General features: G+C 43.4%; 2 protein-coding genes across 2 annotated transcripts in view; one reads left to right on the forward strand and one right to left on the reverse strand.

The window, feature by feature from the left end:
* Positions 1-21299, reverse strand: part of SLC4A8 (solute carrier family 4 member 8) — a 78474-nt gene that overhangs the window by 56202 nt on the left and 973 nt on the right. The window contains exon 2 of the mRNA XM_060113689.1: positions 4029-4110. Within this exon, the coding sequence (XP_059969672.1) occupies positions 4029-4103 (75 nt within the window). The 5' untranslated portion in view covers positions 4104-4110. The remainder of the gene's footprint in view (positions 1-4028; positions 4111-21299) is intronic.
* On the forward strand, positions 6352-6966 carry LOC132499246 (THO complex subunit 7 homolog). The gene has a single exon (XM_060113712.1). It carries the CDS (start codon positions 6352-6354, stop codon positions 6964-6966), a length of 615 nt encoding a protein of 204 aa, XP_059969695.1.

A 21299-nucleotide genomic window follows, 5' to 3' on the forward strand; every position in this document is an offset into this window, starting at 1 on the left:
TCCCAGGTCAGACCTTCTTCCTCCTGGAATCCTTCACATAACAAAGCACGGTATCTTCCACATGGTCATCGCTCCACAAATATTCAGAAAATGGAATACCTCCTAGGTGCCTCCACCAGGAACATAACCCCTTAGGATCCCCTCAGGAGTACACAACCTGAACTAAGAAGGCCTCTGATCTGAAGGGGGTCACAACAGGAACATGTAACCAAAGTGAATGTGTTTCGAGTGGATGAAATACTCACCAGGGCATGGGATGATTGAGAAGGTCCTAGCCAGCCTGAGGATGGAGAGCTTATTCCAGGAAGAGTTCCTGGATAAGGGGACTTTGGAAAGAGTTACCAAGGAAGACTTTTCCTTCTCTAAGAAATTTTTTTGGTCCAATCAGTTCCCACAAACATTAGCCAACCACAGCACCTGCCTTTTGAAAACACCAGAGAGACAGGCAAAAATGAAGACAAGCCCCAGCAGGACACAGAGCTAAGAATGACTGAGTAGTTATCAGAAAACTAGGCATCAGTTTCTAGGCTGGAGACTTGGAAGCAGGCACTTGGATATTCTGAGTGAAATCAAAGAAGAAGACAAACAAATAGACACTGGGAAATGAATACAGCACCAATAAAATCCAGTCCATCTAACGGGATTCTGCAGCCCAATGACTTTACTAAACCAATCCTGTGGTCACTTTGCTGGCCTTCCAACTGCTCTCCTACCCACACAGTCTTCATCCCCCTCATCTACCTACCTACTCACCTAAATTCTGCCTTCTTTCCAGTCTTTTTTCCAGTTATTGTCAAACCTACTCTCTGGGGACTGTGTGCAAACACAAGTATTCATTCAGTAAAAACTTATTAGAAGATGTAATTTTAGAATTTATTTTTAAACTAAGTATGTACACACGTACAGAGAGCAATCATTAGTGAACTGGGATGGAACCTTGCAGAGCAGGACAGAAATCACAGGGGGAGCCCACCCTGCAGATGGAACCCGGGCCTTCCGAGGCGGAGTACATTCCAAGCACACTGTTTATCAAGCATGCACACAGAACTCATCAGCTCACACGGACGGGTGTCCCATCCCCTGGGCTTCAGGTTGACACAAAGTCAGTAACCGCGGGGCGAGTCTAACATGTGGAGCACATGCAAGCCTTTTTTTTTCCAACTTATAACTAAGGCCAAATGGCTCTTACCTCTGTTAAAAACTTATTAGAAGGTACCAAACTTACTCTAGGATTCATTAGTCTAGTAGTTAATCAGGAATAATGATCTGCCAGAAAAGACGGAAAAAGCCATTCCTCTAATTAAAGCCACTGCTCGGTGGTGTTCTGGGACTGGGAGAGTCCGCTGAAGCAATCATGGACTGTTGCTCTTTGTGAGTTTCTCTTCGGAAATCTGTCCTACTGTTTGCTTTTGACTCTTCCCATGTATATAAAAAAAGCCATGTTATGGTTTAATGCACCTTCTCCTGCTGATGGAGTTAATTTTTGCAAAAAAAAAAAAAAAAAAAAAACACGTTTACAAGTCTCTAACAATGTCCAGAGACTACCTCTCAGAAGTAGTTCTCAAAATGGTTTATGTCACGTGGTGTAGAGGGTATAGAACAAAGGGGAAGGAAGACCCAGAGCTTTATCTGCAGCCGCAGAACCTCGTATCATGGCACACATGGCAAATTCGAACGCAGTTAGAACACTTTACTTGTCTTCCATCAGAGTGGGACTGACTTTATTCCACGCCTTCCAGAGACAGCCCTTCCCTGAGTGCAGCCTCACTCACTGAGCCCTCGGGCTGCCCTCGGAGTGAGTCAGGGCGGGGCCCACAGCATAGCCCATCCTACAGCAAATCCCAACTTCCTCTTCTCCTCTCCGGAGCTACTTGAGAACCACATCAGGCCTGAGGAGTGGGCACTATTTGTCCCCCATTGCCTGTAGTGCTTTTTTTTTTTTTTAAGTGCTAACATAAATAAGATTCTAGTTTTCCAAAAGGTCTATGTATAAAGGACTGTTTTCCCCTAGCAACGCCATCATCACAGACGGCCTTCTTTTACAGGAAAATGGATACTTCGTAAGGAATAGATGATGTCATATTGAGAAGATGCTCCTACTGCTAATTACTCAACTGACCTCTGTGATGGAACCCAGTCCTCGGGATCCAAGAGTGTTTGCCCAGGCTTATTATTACTCCCAAGTAGATAAGAGGGTTCATAAATGGTTACCTCTTTGCTGAGGGCAAAGGTCTAGTGGGCCCAGACAACTAAACTAAAAGTAAAAGTACCCCCACAGTACAGTGAGACGGTAGGGAGGCAATAGGATTATCAGGGCAGAAGGAGGGGTGGGGCAACACATAAAAATGTTCATATGATGGAGCAAGGAGCTGAGGCTGGGTGGTTAACGCTGGGTACCGTCCTCCCTTGCAGGCAGTGTGGCAGAGTGGAAAGAGCAGAATTCCATCCCAGCCTCACCTGCTGTTAGGCTAGATGACCCTGAGCAGTTTCCCCATCACGTAAAATAGGGATGATGCCTACCTGCCTGGGTTGCTGTGAAGATTGAAAAGACAACTTGTACAAAGTGCCTAATCAAATGCCTGTCACACAAGGGTCATTCAACAAAGGTTAGCCTCCCACCTCCACACCCTTCCTTCTTCCCCTTTCTCCCAACTGCTGAAACCCACACTGGCTCCTCTTCCATCTGGTCAAAATAACTTCGAAAGCTTGACCTTGATATGTCTGAACTCCACTGACCTCCACAGAGCCACCCACATAAGTTCTCACGGTAACAGACCCAGAGGATGAGTCAGCCTCTACAGCTTTGGCTCTCCCATCCAAAGGACAAGTTTTCTCTGGAGACCGTACAACTTTGATGGAAAAAAAACCCCAGCACAGGAACAAGCAGTACAGAGAGAACACATCACGTGCTGTCTCAGTCATTAGAAAGGTACTGTATCCTAGTCTTCAACGTTGCAGGAGATGCTGCAGAGATTGCGCAAAGGCTTTTGAGCCAAATGTGGGTTCCCGTTCAAGCTATAGTGGACGCGAGTCTTTCTTTAATAAAACTGAGCATTGCCATCATTACCAGGAAACTAGGCTCCGTGGGAAAAAGGAAAGCAGAAGGACAGCACAGAAGGGTCAGGGGGGAGTGGGGGTGGGAGAGGAGAGAAAGGAAGAAGAGCCTTGATACGGTAAACTAGATAGAGCAGGTCAATTAACAGGCCTCTTCCTTCCCTTCCACTTCAGTGGGTTTTTATACAACTCTATGCTGTGAACTCTCAGCAAATATGTTATAGGTGCATGTGTGTTTTCCCTTTTCTTGTTTAGATGAAAATACCAGGCAGAAATGGGTATAGTTAGAATGGGAAGAGCATACATTGGAAATGGGGTAAAAACAGGGTTTTATGGCCAAACTGAGTTTTTAAAACTATTTGTATTTTATTTTCTTTTGTATAAATTTGTATCTATATTTCCAAGCAGTTGTCAAGAATCAATAAACTGATCTGAGGACTTCCCTGGTGGCGCAGTGGTTGAGAGCCCACCTGCCGATGCAGGGGACACGGGTTCGTGCCCCGGTCCGGGAAGACCCCACATACCGCAGAGCGGCTGGGCCCGTGAGCCATGGCCACTGAGCCTGCGCGTCCAGAGCCTGTGCTCCGCAACGGGAGAGGCCACAACAGTGAGAGGCCCGCGTACCACAAAAATAAATAAATAAATAAATAAATAAACTGATCTGAGTGCTTCACATTCTCAAGGAATAGGTCATTTATTAATATTTACATTGAACTTTACTGTGCTGAAAGTACTGTCTCACAAGCTGTCTGTCTACTAGATCCTAACAGTGAGACAGGTATTATTATCCCTACTTTTATTTAACAGATGAGGAAAACGAGGCTAAGTGAAATTAAGTGATATTTTCCCAAGGTCTCACAGCTAGTGAAGAAGAGTTAGGACTCCAACCCAGGTCTCCTGATGGTAAAGCTGCTCCTCCCACACCAGGCTGCCTCTTGCTGATTTCCCTCGGTACATAGAACAGCAGTGCTCACCTTCCAACTCTTCTTTCTCATAGTGGATGTTGAGAATTGTACTGGTCCCACCCTGATCCACCACAGCTTCTTCATCTGGTCTCTGTTGAAACATAAATTAGTAGCCACAGTAATACCCATACATTCATTCAAACACTCATTCAAGTGAATTCCCTGGCGATCCAGTGGTTAGGGTTCCAGGCTTCCACTGCAGGGGGCATGGGTTCGACCCCTGGTCAGGGAACTAAGATCCCGCATGCTGCGCGCCCCCCCCCAAAAAAACAAACAACACTCAAGTACCGTGTGTATGCCACACCCTTTATGCAACACTGAGGGGGAAAATCCAATGGTTTACAGATTTTTTTTTTTAACTTTTTTTTTTTGCGGTACCTGGGCCTCTCACTGTTGTGGCCTCTCCCGTTGCGGAGCACAGGTTCCGATGCGCAGGCTCAGCGGCCATGGCTCACGGGCCTAGCCGCTCCACCGCATGTGGGATCTTCCTGGACCGGGGCACGAACCCGTGTCCCCTGCATCGGCAGGCAGACTCTCAAGCACTGCGCCACCAGGGAAGCCCAAGTTTACAGTTATTTTTAATTTCAATCTCACAATATCTCTGAGATGCAAACATGGCAGCCATTCTTTCTCGTTTCATAAATAAGCAGCCCGATACTCAGAAAACTTTAAGTAATTACTGCCCAAGGTCTGAAATATGGTAAAAGGCAGAGCGAGGACTGAGTCCAGGTCTTGTGACTTCAGATCCCGTGCCTTTCCCACCCCTCCCCACTCCACCCATACGTCTATATAACATCTTGGCATTTTGCAAGTGGTGTCAACCACATTGTCTCATTTGGTACAAGCTGGTGTCCTTGACCTCTGTTTACCACTCTGTCCTTGAACTTCTCCACCCTGCTCCTCTGTCCCATCCTAAGTCTCATCTCCTTCTTCTAACCATAATTCCCAAGGAAAAGCACTCTATCTTTTGTTTCCCACGCTTGAGCCTTACAATTTCAACAGTAGCCTGAAGCTGTGAGGATCAGTATTTGACAAACCGTCAGAATGTCACGCCTCAAGATCCATGTGTCTAAAACCCAACTAATCTGCCTTCCAAACTAGTACCCTGTGCCCATTTATTTACTCCTACCCATGACTCCATCACTTCTTAGTGTACATTTGAAATCTCAAACTTATTTATTCATCCATTCCATGTATTGAGTGCCTATCATATGCCTTCCAGGAAACAGTTCCTTTTTCTTATCAAGTCCTCGTTTGCAATTTCTCTCGAATTCACCCTCATCTCTCATCCTCTGTATCCTCCACTGTCCAGCCCTTTCAAACATAGAGGACACTTTTTCAGTTATGGAACCACACTCATTTTATTCCCTGAGGGCTGCCCCTCGGCCTAGAACTATCACCCTCTCCCTGCTACTCCCACGTCCATCACCAGCAGCTAACACTTGTTCATCATCCCATAGATCTCAGCCTAAATGCACTTCCTTAGAAGGCTTCCCTGACTACCTCCCATTAGTATGCCCCCACAACACACTGTATTTCTCTTTAGTAATGAAATGTCTCTGCTCCTTAAGGGAGGGACCATATCTTTCTTCCCGTTTCCCCAGCACCCTGCAGACTTTTCACAAAATAGGTGCTCAATAAATCTTTGTTAAAAGAACAAAGATAATGGCATCTACCTTATCAAGACCCTCACCAGATCCTGAATTATTTCAAATAATTATTTCCCTGACAATCAATTTCCTTTACCAAACCTGCAGCTCTAGCCAGGCTCTCTGATCCTGTAGGCACCATACACATTCCACACTGTCTGGTCATCTAGCAGGTCCTTCCCCAACTCTCCAGCACACCAAATCCTCACCATCCTTGTAGATCCTGCTCAAATTTCCAGCTTCCGGTTCTAATTTTACTGTTTTATAGTTGCCCACCTATGCTCCCAAATAAGGCAACCCTGAACATAAAGCAATCCATTTTCCCAATGAAAAGATTCAAGAACAGTTTTCGAGGCCAAACTTTTAGGGAAGTAGATAAAATAGTCAAATGTCAATTTACAGTATTTTATTTATGAATTTAGTTTTATAGGCATATTTCAAATTATATATTATTACTACCATGGAATAATCTCCAAGATATAATATTAAGTTTGAAAAGCAAGGTGCAGCGGCCGCCCCCGGGCAGTTCGGGGAGCGCAGGGCCGCTGCCGCTAGGCGGCGGCAGAACGGACGGCCGCACGCGCCGCCGTCTCCATAGCTGTTTACCCGGCTGCATTGTGGGAGTTTGACTTCCATCGCCGCCAACCGCCGCCTCAGCTTGTGCCGCTGCCGCCGCCCAAGCCATGGGGCCCGTGACTGACGACGAAATCATACGGAAGCGTCTCCTAATTGATGGAGATGGCGCTGGAGATGATCGGAGAATTAATCTGCTAGTGAAAAGTTTCATTAAATGGTGCAACTCTGGATCCCAGGAAGAGGAATACAGCCAGTACCAACGTATGCTGATCACACTGTCCCAATGTGAACTTTCAATGGGCAAAACTTTGCTGGTATATGATATGAATCTCAGAGAAGTGAAAAATTATGAAAAAATTTACAAAGAAATAGAATGTAGCATTGCTGGAGCACGTAAAAAAATTGCTGAGTGCAAAAAGCAAATTCTTCAAGCAAAACGAATGCGAAAGTATCACCAAGAATATGATGCATTGGCAAAAGTGATCCACCGTCATCCAGACAGGCGTAAGACATTAAAGAAACTAGAGGCTCTGGTAAAAGAATTAGCGCATCTTTCACATATTAAAGAAAGTGTTGAAGATACGCTGGAATTGAGAGGGAAACAGTTTTACGCTCTTCTTAGTATCGTCCATGAACTTAAGCCAATACTGGAAAATGATGAAAAGCTCTTAAAGGTAGAAGCAGCTCAAGAAACAAGCGTGGAAACTGATCCTAAACCATAGAACAACTAACCCCTCACCATTCCCAAGAATACTGAAGCAGCAACATGATCTTAGTGTGTTCAGAATTTGTTGTACTCTTGAGACATTTAAAGTTTTGGCAGTGAACTACTTTGCTTTTAAATATTAATGCACAGTTCATTCATATTTCTTTACACAAAGGAAGATGACTTCATTGTATATTTGTTTTTTATTGAAATGCTTTTTTTATACTTAAAAGGTAGGAAGCAACATCCAAAAATGTTTTCAAGCCAGATATGTTAGTGCTCGTTGGTATTCTAGGTAGTTTTTAACTGGTAACATTGATTTGGTCACAAAATAAATGGAAGATAGTGAGAAGGTGGCATTTCTAGGATGTATATGAGAAAATGAGTCAATTTCTGGAAATCGTACCACTTTTGAAAATGAAGTCCATGGATAGGTTCTCAGGAGGGCTGTGAACTTGTGAAATTTGTAGAAAATGTTTGTGATGTATGCTTATTGTGGGAGAGGTTCCATGATAGTAAGAATTACTGATACCAGAGGTAATTACAAGATGCAAAGTAAATCAATAGGTACTACTTTCTAGATCTCTGTCCTTAATACTTGAGCAATGTGGTTGTTAAATGTTTTATTGAAATGTTTTCTCTCTATCGTTTTGTTCTGTAGAAGTCATTTTGAAGAGTCTTGCAAGAGGATTTCATGATCTTTTTTAAAAATTAAACTAAATCTGAATCACTTGTAATTGTCTTAAGTATTGAATTACATGTCTAATACTTGTTAGGTTCCATCCTTATCCATTTATTTTAGTTCAGAAACATGGCACTTTGCATGAATCATACCTTAATAATGTTACATTTTTGTAATTTTAATACAAACTCGTATCTTTAAAAAAATAAAAAAGATGGGGCTTCCCTGGTGGCGCAGTGGTTGGGAGTCTGCCTGCTGATGCAGGGGACGTGGGTTTGTGCCCCGGTCCGGGAGGATCCCACGTGCCGCAGAGCGGCTGGGCCCGTGGGCCATGGCCACTGGGCCTGCACGTCCGGAGCCTGTGCTCCGCAGCGGGAGAGGCCACAACAGTGAGAGGCCCGCGTACTGCAAAAAATAATAATAATAATAATAAAAATTAAAAAGATAAATAAAAAGCAAGGTGGAGGAAACTGTTTAATTTGCTAACTTTTATCTAAGAAAGGGTGTTGGAACAAAAACACCTGCTTACACTTAAAAACATACAAAGGAAGAATGAGCCGTAAAAGTGTTTTTAAATAGTTACCTACAGAGGAGGGAATGGGGTAAAGAAGATAAGGATAGAAACTAAATTTCTTTGAAGATAACATTTTGCACATTTTTAACATAATTTTAAAACAAAATTAATTTAATTAATTTTTTTAAAAAACAGAATTTTACATTTTAAAAAGCAATTCCCACAAATCAAAAACAAAATGAAAACAAGTGCCAAACTGATGGCATAACTATTCCAAGAGAACTTATTCCAAGTAACTTTATACCATAAAGTTATAACTGACAACGTTCTTAGTGACATATATCCTAAGGACAAAAAGAATTTGAAAAGATCTTAAACTGCTTTTTAGTTGTCATACTGTTGGTTGTAGTGTTGGTGTTAATTTTCTGAGACTGTTGTGTATTGTGAGATAAAATATATGAGTGATTATGTGAACTTTCTCTGGCACTCTCAGTGCGATTGAGACCTGGGGTTCTCAGAAGGTATGAAAGCAGATACAGTTGCAGGACACATAGTCCTGAATTTGAATTGGAAGCACTGGAAGGATCAACAATGATATATCTTTAAATACTTTAAAATTTGTAAATTTATATTTCCTAGCTCCGTCCAGACTAAAGGCCTAGAAAAAATGATCAGCCGGGCTTCCCTGGTGGCGCAGTGGTTGAGAGTCTGCCTGCCGATGCAGGGGACACGGGTTCGTGCCCCGGTCTGGGAAGATCCCACATGCCGCGGAGCGGCTGGGCCCGTGAGCCATGGCCGTTGAGCCTGCGCGTCCGGAGCCTGTGCTCCGCAACGGGAGAGGCCACAACAGTGAGAGGCCCGTGTACCGCAAAAAAAAAAAAAAAAAATGATCAGCCAATAGTAATAAGTATCATTAGCACCTAGATTGTGGTCTCTTAAAATGCCATTTTCTCTTAAAAGACACTCAAAGAACATCAGTAAGGGTAATAATGGTAACAGATTGAATATATCAACTATGTTTAAATCCATGAGTTCACCATGTCACTTTAAAAATTAGCTAATTGGTCAACATTGGAGGATAATACTAGCAAACCAACTCATTATTTTGCAAAATGGTAAAAATTTATCCCGGCTTTCCTATTTAAATTGTACCGTAGAGTGGTACCATAGAGTAGATGAGAGAAGTTTCTTATTATAGAAAAGAATAAATGAAGAAGGAATGTTAGAATTAGAACATCGCCATTTTGCAATCCCTAATGGACTGCATTGATTTTCAAGGCCACTAATATCACAAAAAGAAAGACAACCAGACACTGTTTGCCTCCTAATGGGAGACCTTATCACCACCCATGAAGTAATCTCACCAAATAAATTGTCCCTGTCTAAATCCAAATACCAATTTACCGAAAATACAAAGAAACAGAGTTCAGTGGGAAAAAAATACCACAGGAATATAATCAGCAAAATCCAGACTATGGAAAACTCTATAGCTATACAACAAATCCTCTCCCCACCATCTTTTTTAAAATAAATAATTGCAAGAAGAGAAAGAGAGAGGAAGGCAAAATCAATAGGTTAAAAGAGACAACAAACCAATCTCAATATGTGGACTTAATTTGAATACTGATTTAAACTAACTAAAATAATTTTTAGCTATTTATAAAATAATTTTTAAAGTTATGACATTTGAGACAATCAGAAATTTTTATCTTTTATGATATTAAAGAAATTATTTTCCCTTTAGGTGGTACTATGCTTATTTTTTAAAGAATCCTTATCTTTTAGTATTCATACTGAAATATTTACAAACGATTACAGATACATAAAATAATGTTAACTTAGAAATACTACTTTTCTCACATTTTATAAAGTAATGTTATTCAAAATCTTCAGATGCATCTTTAACATCAATGTTTTCCTCATTACCATAGATGCTTTGAGTCAATTTCCCAGAGCATGTCAGTTTCACTTCCAGCTAAGTTGTAAAGACTCTCATAAAATAAGTCAAGTCCTTTCTGAAGAATAACTTTTAGGTGGAAAAAACTTACCTTTATTTTAGACTTATTTGTTATCTGTGAATTTCCTGACAGCAGGAGTCACATATTTTCATCTTTTTGTTCTCCCAGAGCCTAATACAGTAGCTTACCACTGTAAGTAGCCTGTGCTCCTGTAAGTTACAGGAGGGCAGGTACTGTGTCTTATGTTCACCACTATGTACCTAGCACCTAGTACAATGTCCAGTATGTGGTGGGTATCCAATACATTTTGATGAGTAAATATTTATTAGTTTTTTTAACTCTTTCTCATATGATCATATATTTCCTCATAAAACTTCACATATATGTATACCTATATACATATATATGAGTAATTTTTCATGTTGGCTTCCCCACAGGTTTGTAATATCTGGAGGGCAGGGACCAATTAATTACAACGCTTAGTACTGTCCACAGACACCTCACACAGCATAGAACACAGCAGGAGTCTGGAGTGGGGCTGTGGTGCAGAGGGAGGGATGACTGATTACTTGACTCTAAGACTATAAAATATAAAGAGCAAGGTCAATCATCTAAAATATTCAGGGTGAAAATCAACTTGTTTGTTTCCCTAGTTTAGATTGGTTAATCACAGTCTAAAGTCACTGAATAAATGTTCGTCCACTTTCTTTGTCCTGCCAAAGAAAACAGAGCCATTGTCAAACACCATCAGCCAGAGCATTTGAAAGGTCAGGCTTGAATGTGAATGTGTGGCCCTCGATTGGATCCTGGTTCAAATAAGCCAACTATTTTAAAAAACTATAAGGTGCTAACAGAAATTTAATCAACTGGATGGGTATATAATATTAAAGAATTACTGTCAATTTTTAAGTAAAATAATAATACAGGAGTACATCATTTTATTGTGCTTCACTTTATTGCACTTCACAGATATTGTATTTTTTACAAATTGAAGGTCTGTGGCAACCCTACATGAAGCGAGACTATTGGCACCATTTTCCAACATCATTTGCTCCCTTCATGCCTCTGTGTCACATTTTGGTCATTTGCAATATTTCAGACTTTTTCATTATTATATTGTTATGGTGATCTGTGATCAGTGATCTTTGATACTACTATTGTAATTGTTCTGGGGCACCACATACCATGCCCATTTAAGACAGCAAACTTAATCGATAAATGTTGTCTGTGTTCTGACGAGCAGTTCCCCATCTCTCTCCCTCTCTTCAGGCCTCCGTATTTCCTCAGATACAACGATATTGAAATTAGGCCAGTTAATAACCCTACAGTGGCCTCTAAGTGTTCAAGTGAAAGGAAGAGTTATACGTCTCTCACTTTAAGTCAAAAGCCAGAAATGATTAAGCTTAGTGAGGAAGGCATGTTGAAAGCCGAGATATGCCAAAAGCTAGGCCTCTTACCCCAAACAGTTAGCCAAATTGTGAATGCAAAGGAAAAGTTCTTGAAGGAAATTAAAAGTGCTACTCCAGTGAACACACGAATGATAAAGCAAAACAGCCTTACTGTGATGTGGAGAAAGTTTTAGTATTCTGGATAGAAGATTAAACTAGTCACAACATTCCCTTAAGCCAAAATGTAATCCAGAGCAATGTCCTAACTCTCTTCAATTCTATGAAAGCTGAGAGAGGTGTAGAAGCTGCAGAAGAAAAGTTTGAAGCTAGCAGGGCTTGGTTCATGAGGTTTAAGGAAAGAAGCCGTCTCTATAACATAAATGTGCAAGGTGAAGCAGCAACTGCTGATACAGAAGCTGCAGCAAGTTATCCAGAAGATCTAGCTATCTCAGATAATCGATGAAGGTAGCTACACTAAAGAACAGATTTTCAGTGTAGACAAAACAGCCTTCTATTGGAAGAAGATGCCATCTAGGACTCTCATAGCTAGAGAGGATGTCAATGCCTGGCATCAAAACTGCAAAGGGGGCTTCCCTGGTGGCGCAGTGGTTGAGAGTCCGCCTGCCGATGCAGGGGACACGGGTTCGTGCCCCGATCCCGGAGGATCCCACATGCCGCGGAGCGGCTGGGCCCGCGAGCCATGGCCGCGGAGCCTGTGTGTCCGGGGCCTGTGCTCCGCAGCGGGAGAGGCCACAGCGGTGAGAGGCCCGCGTACAGCAAAAAAAAAAAAAAAAAAAAAAAAAAAACTGCAAAGGACAGGCTGACTCTTGTTAAGGGCTAATGAAGCTGGTGACTTTAAGTTGAAGCCAATGCTCATTTGCCATCCCCAAAATCCTAGGGCCCTTCAGAATTATGCTAAGTCTATTCTGCCTGTGTTCTATCAATGAAACAACAAAGCCTGGATGACAGCACATATGTTGACAACATGGTTTACTGCATATTTTAAGCCCACTGTTGAAATCTACTGCTCAGAAAAAAGGATTCCTTTCAAAATATTACTGCTCATTGACAATGCCCCTGGTCACCCAAGAGCTCTGATGGAGATGTACAATACAATGAGATTCATGTTGTTTTCATGCCTGCTAACACAACATTCATTCTGCAGCCCATGGATCAAGAAGTCATTTTGAATTTCAAGTATTATTATTTAAGAAATACATTTCATAAGACTGTAGCTGTCATAGTGAATCCTCTGATGGGTAGAGGCAAAGTAAATAGAAAACCTTCTGGAAAGGATTCACCATTCTAGATGCCATTAAGAACATTCTTGATTCTTGGGTAGAGGTCAAAATATCAACATTAACAGGACTTGGAAGGAGGATGATTCCAACCCTCATGGATGACTTTGAGGGGTTCAAGACTTCAGAGGAGGAAGTAGCTGCAGATGTGGTGGAAAGAGCAAGAGAACTAGAATTAGAAGTGGAGCCTGATGATGGGACTGAATTGCTGCAATCTCACCATGAAACTTGAACAGATGAAGAGTTGCTTCTTATGGATGAGCAAAGAAAGTGGTTTCTTGAGATGGAATCTACTCCTGGTGAAGATGCTATGAAGATTGCTGAAATGACAACAAAGGATTTAGAATATTACATGAACTTAGTTGATAAAGCAGTGGCAGGGCTTGAGAGGACTGACTCCAATTTTTTTTTTTTTTTTTTTTGGCGGTACGTGGTCCTCTCACTGTTGTGGCCTCTCCCGTTGCGGAGCACAGGCTCCGGACACGCAGGCTCAGCTGCCGTGGCTCACGGGCCCAGCCGCTCTGCGGTGTGTGGGATCCTCCCAGACTGGGGCACGAACCCACATCCCCTTCATCGGCAGGCGGACTCTCAACTACTGCACCACCAGGGAAGCCCCTGACTCCAATTTTGAATGAAGTTCTACTGTGTGTAAAATGCTATCAAACAGCATTGCAGGCTACAGAGAAATCATTCGTGGAAAGAAGAGTAAATGGATGTGGCAAACCTCATTGTTGTCTTACTTTAAGAAATTGCAACAGCCAGCCCAGCCTTCAGCAGCCACCATCCTGATCCATCAGTAGGCGTCAGCATCAAGGCAAGATCCTTCACCAGCAAAAAGATTATGACTTGCTAAAGGCTCAGATGATGGTTAGCATTTTTTAGCAATAAAGTATTTTTTAATTAAGGTATGTACATTTTTAGATATAATGCTATTGCACACTTAATACATTACAGTATAGTATAAACATAGCTTTTATATGTACTGAGAAACCAGCAAATTTGTGCAACTTGCTTTATTGCAATATTCACTTTATTGTGGTGGTCTGGAATTGAACCTGCAATATCTCCAAGGTATGCCTGTATTGTGATATGGCGATTATGTCATTTTTTTTAAAAAAGGGCCCTTAATCTTAAGTGATACATACTTAATTATATGATGTCTGGGATCTGGAGAATGGGTAGACCCATAAATGAAACAAGACAGGATGTTTGTTCATTGTTGGAGCCAGGTCATGGGGTACTTCAAGTCTCTCTACTTTGGTATATGCTTAAAATGTTCCATAAATTTCAAATATATTAAAGTTTGCTTAAAATCATAAAAAATGAAAAGAAAGGAACATCAAGTCTCATTGGTCTGTGCCTGCTGCAGATTACTCGCCAGTTGATTATTACTTCCTCTGATACCATCATTATTTATGGCTGAGAGGATTTCTTAACCATGGATTTCCAGGGTTCCTATGAATGGGCTTCAGAGGATTATGTGTGAGGGTGCATTTTTCTTGGGAGAGGGTCCATAACTTTCATCAGATTCTCAGGGGAGCTTGTGACTCAGAAAATATTAGAATCATGAGAACCACACTGTGTAAGTTTAGGAGAAAAAGGAAAGGAGGGAGGGAGGGAAAGAGAAAGGGAAAGAAGGATGAACTAGAGAAAAGACCCTGTTTCTGTATGTCTTACTGGCTCATGAGAATGACCCACTATGTAAATGTGAATTGACTTGGGTGCCTACCCAAAGGACTAAGTAAGATAAAAAGAACTGAGAGGGTTAAATACGCATTAAAACATTGAAATTGCAAAGCACATCATGAGAAAGAAAGCACTGTTATAAGCCTCGACAAATGAATGAATTATAGCTGAGTAGCAGACCAGATTCTCACTTACAGTTAATGGACAAGTTAAAAGGCACGGGTGGGGCTGAGTCTTACATAATGGCCCCAGATCCTTGAAGCAGACACAGAGGCTGCAGGCGAGGGGTAAGCAGCAGGCAGTGGAGCCCACCTTGAGCCCTCTCCCTCACCCCTCGCTGCGGCTCCACTCTGAACCTGCAGGGTGGTAGTACTGCCAGACTCAGCTCAGCCTCCCTTCCTGCAATCAGTCTCAGACTCTTTCACCTCCAAAGCCCCTTTCATCTTTTTTTTTTAATTAATTAATTAATTTTTTTTTTGGCTGCGTTGGGTCTTCGTTACTGCGCGTGGGCTTTGTCTAGTTGCGGCGAGCGGGGGCTACTCTCAGCTGCGGTTCAGGGGCTTCTCATTGCGGCGGCTTCTCTTGTTGCGGAGCACGGGCTCTAGGTGCGCGGGCTTCAGTAGTTGCGGCAGGCGGGCTCTAGAGCGCAGGCTCAGTAGTTGTGGCGCACGGGCTTAGTTGCTCCACGACATGTGGGATCTTCCCGGACCAGGGCTCGAACCCGTGTCCCCTGCACTGGCAGGCGGGTTCTTAACCACTGCGCCACCAAGGAAGTCCCCCCCTTTCATCTTTAATCCAATGTTTTCAGGTAACACCCTCCTACCCCACCCACCCAACAATAACAACAACGAGTCAAGTATTTATTGAGTTCTGATACACAATCATTTTTAAATCAACAAATACAGAAGTGACTTCCAGGGTTTCTAATCAACAAACTGAGTCACCACAATTAGTACTGGGAACAAATATTTACTGAGCACTTACTGTATACCTAGCATTGTGCTTTACACATCTTACCTCACTTAATCCACACAACAGTCCTAAATCAAGGCTAAGTAAGATCTCACAAGAGTTAAGTGAGATAGGAGGAACGTCAGCTCAAGTCTCTCTGTATTAACATTACATACTACAATGCATTAACATCATACACTAACATTGCCAAAAGCAAAGAACCTGGTCATTTTAGAGAGCTCTGGTCACCTAATCATGGATTAATGTCCACAGTGAAAACAGCTCAAGATCGTCATATTATTACCTTCTTAAATCCTTGTACTTCACACTGCCTTTACTGACCAGAATTCCAATACTTCTCCATCTCCTTATTCACTTCCAACTCCCTCTTCATCCAGAAAGCCCATGAATTCTGACCCCCTGTAGAGCCCATCACTGAATCTGACCCACAGATCCCCAACTCTCTAATGCCCTCAATTTGACTTCCTCAATGAATGCAGACAACATAGAGCAAGAAAAAGGGGTTCCATGAGGATGTATGCAGCTGTTCTAGACCCCCTCTCAGTGGCCGTGAGCTCCTGAACACCCACGAGCTTCCTATTCTGATTCTTCAGCAGCCTGCTAGGGGACTAAAATTCCAAAGTGGCTCTGGCTTCTCAGTGATTTTTTTATGGAACCCCACTTGGAGTCACTCCTGTTCCATACAACTTACTAGCTAGCACATCGTGGTTGGCAGAATAATGGCCCCCAAAGGACTTGCACATCTTAAGCCCTGGAACCTATGAATACGTTACCTTACACGGCAATGGGGAATTAAGGGTGCAGATGGAAACAGGGTTGCTAATCAGTGGACCTTAAAGTAAGGACATTATCTGATTATCCAGTGGGATCAATGTAATCACAAGGATCCCTAGAAGTGGAAGAGGGAGGCAGAAGAGTGCAGCTGGAGGACGAGGTTTGAGGACAAAAGCAGTGTCTGAGAGATGCTGTGTTGCTGGTTTTGACTGTGGAGGAAGGGAACTGTGCGCCAAGGAATGCAGGCAGCCTCACGAAGCTGAAGAAGTCAAGGAAACAGATTCTCCCCTAGAAGCTCCAGAAAGAAACAGCCCCGTCCAACACGTTGATTTTAGTGCAGTGAGACTTGTGCTGAACTTCTGAACTACAGAACTGTAAGATAATCAATTTGTGTTGCTTGAAGCCAGTAAATTTGTGGTCATTTGTTAGGGCAGCAATAGACACTCATACATACATTAATGGCTTTCTAACTAGCAAAACCAGAGTGAACTTGTTACTACCTTACAGGAAACAACCAACCTCTCCATTATCTCAGATTTGCTGCTGTTACCTAGCAGCAGATTTAGAACACATTGCTTATCTGTGTCCTGATTACCACTGTGGCAGGCTTAACTGAGAGCCCTGTCTACCCTGCCAAGGCAAACCATGAACTAAGACAATTATCTACAAGTTCAGAAGGAAGTAAATTTGCAAACTGAATTGTCCCCCCAGCCTGCCTCAATTCTCTGCTTGGCAGGAAAGTCCACACCTCTCCTACTGAAGCTCCCCAGTAGAGCTGGTGAGGCCAGATAAAGAGAATGCTCACCTGTTCCCCAGTTCCCACACAAGAAAGGAACACCTAGTGCGTGGGGAGGGGCTGGAGGCGTATGGATTGTACATTGCGAGGCAGTAAGAGGAGAAGCTGCTATGGTTGATACTTCTGTTCAGTAACATTCAGCAAATACATACTGACTGCTTTCCATGAACTGACCATGACCCTCAGAAAAGTTATCCGCTCACTACAGAGCCATTCATTCACTCAGCAAATATTTATTGAGCACAAACACGTGCCAGGGCCGCTGAGCACTAGCATCCGAGAGTTTTTCAGGTCTACTTTAAAACATAAAGTGTGACTCTCTTCCCATCCACCAAGCTTCCCAGTTATCAGCCATTCACCAGGATTTGTTATTCTGAAGATTTCTTCAAAATTTCCTGTTCTGAGTTGGCCTGATTCACATAAAAGCCTTGGTAATTGCCCAAATTCACTTACTCCCCTCTCCGCCCTCCACTTGCACCCTCTCTGAACCTCCCTGCGGTTCCCAGCACCACCTGGCTCAAGTGCTTCTGGGTTCAACCTCTCCAGCCTTCTCTTCCAAAACTTCTTTCTGCTCAGTCCTGAAAGTGCTGATCAGAGAATTTTGAAGCTACAAGTTGTCCCTAGTTCCAGTCCAAACTAGGAGCTCTCCCTCAAGCTTTCTAATCTTCTTCCACTCTTACTATCCCTTTTAAGAGCTCACCGACTCCTAAAATTGCAATAACCACCTCCGGAGATCTCATCAAAATTCAATAATGCAGGGCTTCCCTGGTGGCGCAGTGGTTGAGAGTCCGCCTGCCGATGCAGGGGACGCAGGTTCGTGCCCCGGTCCGGGAAGATCCCACATGCCACGGAGCAGCCGGGGCTGTGAGCCATGGCCGCTGAGCCTGCGCGTCCAGAGCCTGTGCTCCCCAACGGGAGAGGCCACAACAGTGAGAGGCCCGCATACCGAGAAAAAAAAAAATTCAATAATGCAGGCCTTCATTAATTCATCCTAAACTCCACCAACAGCCGCCGAGCTGGCTTCCTTCATTCCAGCTCTTCCCACTCTAATACATCCTTTGTACACCTTGCCACACGTATATTCCCAGACACGTTTAAGTGCTCATTTTTAATCAGTCACTGGTCTAGGTGTCAGAGACACAAGCCACGGTAATGTAGAGTGATTAAGGACACTTCTTTAGAGACGGCCAGCTCTGCCACTTCTTAGAAGTTACTTAACCACTCTACATCTTGGTTTCCTCATTTGGAAAATAAGCATAATAAGGGCATGTAAGTTTCAGGGTTATTGAGAGAATTAAAGGAGACAATGCATGGAAAGCACTTGGCAGCATACCTGGTACATGGCAAGCACTCAATACAAGTTAACTTACATAACCAACAACATGAAAGGGAGCTGGCAGGTTAGCAGCAGCGATAAACATGTAGATTCCACAAGTAAGGGATGGAAGAAGTTATAGCACGTGGTGGTGGTTGTGAGCAAAAAAAGACTGAGTGATAAATTCTGATGGTGACGTGGAGCCAGACGTTAAAGATTCAAATGGAATGTTCTAGGTGGAGAGGAGGGGAAAAGTTTTCCAGCTAGAATACCTGAGCAAAGGCACAGCAGCAGAGAAAGGGGAGCTTTTGTGTAATAAAGCAATGGCCATCTGAGGCTCTGGGCTGATACTGACGAGACCAGGAGCACCTTAAAGAAAAGTACATTGACTTTGGATACAAGAGAGTTGTTCATTCACTCAGCAACTGAGCACAGGTTTTATACCAGGCACTGTGCAGATGACAAGATTTTCAACTCAGTCCCTGCCCTCATGAAGCTTCTATTTGAAAAGACAGTAATCAAGAAATCAAAACAAGAACACTCCAGATAAGTTATATATACTATTAAGAAAAGAAAGCAGAATCATATGAACGAGATTAACTGCGAGTCGAGGCCAAGGAAAGCCACCCTGAGGAGGGGGCATCTGAGTTGAGTCACGAGAAGGCCCAGGTAGAAGAATGTCCACAGGAATAACAAGAACACGCTCTTGAGGTGTGAAGGAGCTGGTCATATTGAAGGAATGGAAAGACAGCCAGTGCAGGGGTGCGTGGTGAGAGAGTGGAGGAGAGGTCGTCAGGGAGGGTGGGCAAGGCCCAGGTCACAATGAAGCTTGGTAGGCCACAATAGGTAGTTTGGATTTTATTCTAAAGTGCACTGGGAAGCCACTGAAGGGTTTCCAGATAGGGTATGACATCTGATTTGTGTTTTTAAAAGCTCTTTCTGGGGGACTTCCCTGGTGGCGCAGTGGTTAAGAATCTGCCTGCCAGTGCAGGGGACATGGATCCGACCCTTGGTCCGGGAAGATCCCACATGCCGCAGAGCAACTAAGCCCATGTGCCACAACTACTGAGCCTACGCACCTAGAGCCCGTGCTCCACAACAAGAGAAGCCACCCCAATGAGAAGCCCACGCACTGCAAGGAAGAGCAGTCCCTGCTCACCGCAACTAGAGAAAGCCCGCAGGCAGCAATGAAGACCCAACGCAACCAAAAATTAATTAATTAATTGATTAATTTTTTTTAAAAAAAGCTCTCTCTGGGACTTCCCTGGTGGCTCAATGGTTAAGAATCCGCCTGCCAATGCAGGGGACACGGGTTCAACCCCTGGTCTGAGAAGATCCCACATGCCGTGAAGCAACTAAGCCCTTGTGCCACAACTAATGAGCCTGCGCTCTAGAGCCCCTGAGCCACAACTACGGAAGCCTGCATGCTCTAGGGCTTGCATGCCACAACTACTGAGCCCATGTGCTGCAACTACGGAAGCCCCTGCACCTAGAGCCCATGCTCTGCAACAAGAGAAGCTACCGCAATGAGAAGCCACGCACTGCAACAAAGAGTAGCCCCCGCTCGCCGCAAGTAGAGAAAGCCTGCACTTAGCAACAAAGACCCAACACAGCCAAAAATAAAAATAAAAAAAGCTCTCCCTGGCTGCCATGGGGCAAGTGGACTGTAGAAGGAAGAGCAGAAGGAAACTGTTAGGAGCCAGCACAGTAGTCCAAACCAGAGAAAACAGCCTAGACTTAGGTTATTTAGATGTGATGCCTGGAATCTCAGTTTACACCAAGTTACACAGTCTGGTCACTTTGCAACGCCTGCTCCCTTCCACACAGCTCAGTTGACTTAGTTGGTAATTTTCAATCAATTGACTGTGTCTCCCCCAAGTCACCCCCATTTCCTTTCCTCCTTCTATACTTGTTTCTTTTCCACCCTATATCTCCAGTACCCATTTGCCCATCACCTGACTCAGCCTTTACGAGGTCCTGCTGTTTCCACTCTATTCTTTGTTCTCTCGTCACCCCACTGCCCACAAAAGTTTCATGAACTAGATACAAAAGAGATAATTATTTTCTGTCCTATCCCAGAAGCACTCAGGAATTATCATTTTCACAGAGCACTAACAGAAGCCTGGGGGTTATTATGATCTTGACAAAACAACTGGAACACATTCTGCATGTTAAGGACACTGTCTCCTCACATTCGTTCCAGCCTGTTCTCCCTGCTGCAGCCAGAGAAATCTTTCAGGAGAATGTAATCATGATCTCATTAGCTCTCATTCTCTCTCTGGCTCCTCTCTCTTTCTCTCTCTCTCTGTATGTTATGACCCCAGAGTACATCTCACACCATTCCCCTCATTGCTCCCTATGGCTCCATCCACAATGGCCTTCTTTCAGGTCTTCTAACCAGATGTGCCTCCTCTGCTGTTCTTTGTCTCCAAAGCCCTTTGATCTCCCTCTTCCCTCCGTTGACACTTATTCTTTAGATCTTTGCCCAAATTTTCTTCCTTAGCACAATCTGTGATCTGAGACCAAAGCTGGAACCATTGTGATATACACTCACAGTACTGCATATCTTCCTTTCTAAGCACGCATCACAGTTTATAAATAATACATTTATTTGTGTGACTGATTAAAATGGTTATTCACACACACACAGACACACACACACACACAGACACGCTCAATGGGATCATCTAGTAGTAAACTATTACCAGGAAGAAGAGGAGTGAGTCAGTGATACCCATTTTGCTACAAACTCAAGTTCTCTCTGCCTCTTTACAGAAACCATCCTGACGTCAACATGGCCCTTGTTTCAAGACCTGTCATCCTTCTGAAAAGGTCCATCATTCTCTTCACAGCCCTCCACTTCAGACTTGACCTCCCTTCAACACCTCTTTCCAGAGCAGTAAGCACATCATCACGTGATGGGCACAGGAAAGGGGAGAGTGAGAATCCAATGAGCTCCCACTCCT

This window comes from Mesoplodon densirostris, chromosome 11 (genome assembly GCF_025265405.1).
Source record: "Mesoplodon densirostris isolate mMesDen1 chromosome 11, mMesDen1 primary haplotype, whole genome shotgun sequence".
Lineage (NCBI taxonomy): Eukaryota > Metazoa > Chordata > Mammalia > Artiodactyla > Ziphiidae > Mesoplodon > Mesoplodon densirostris.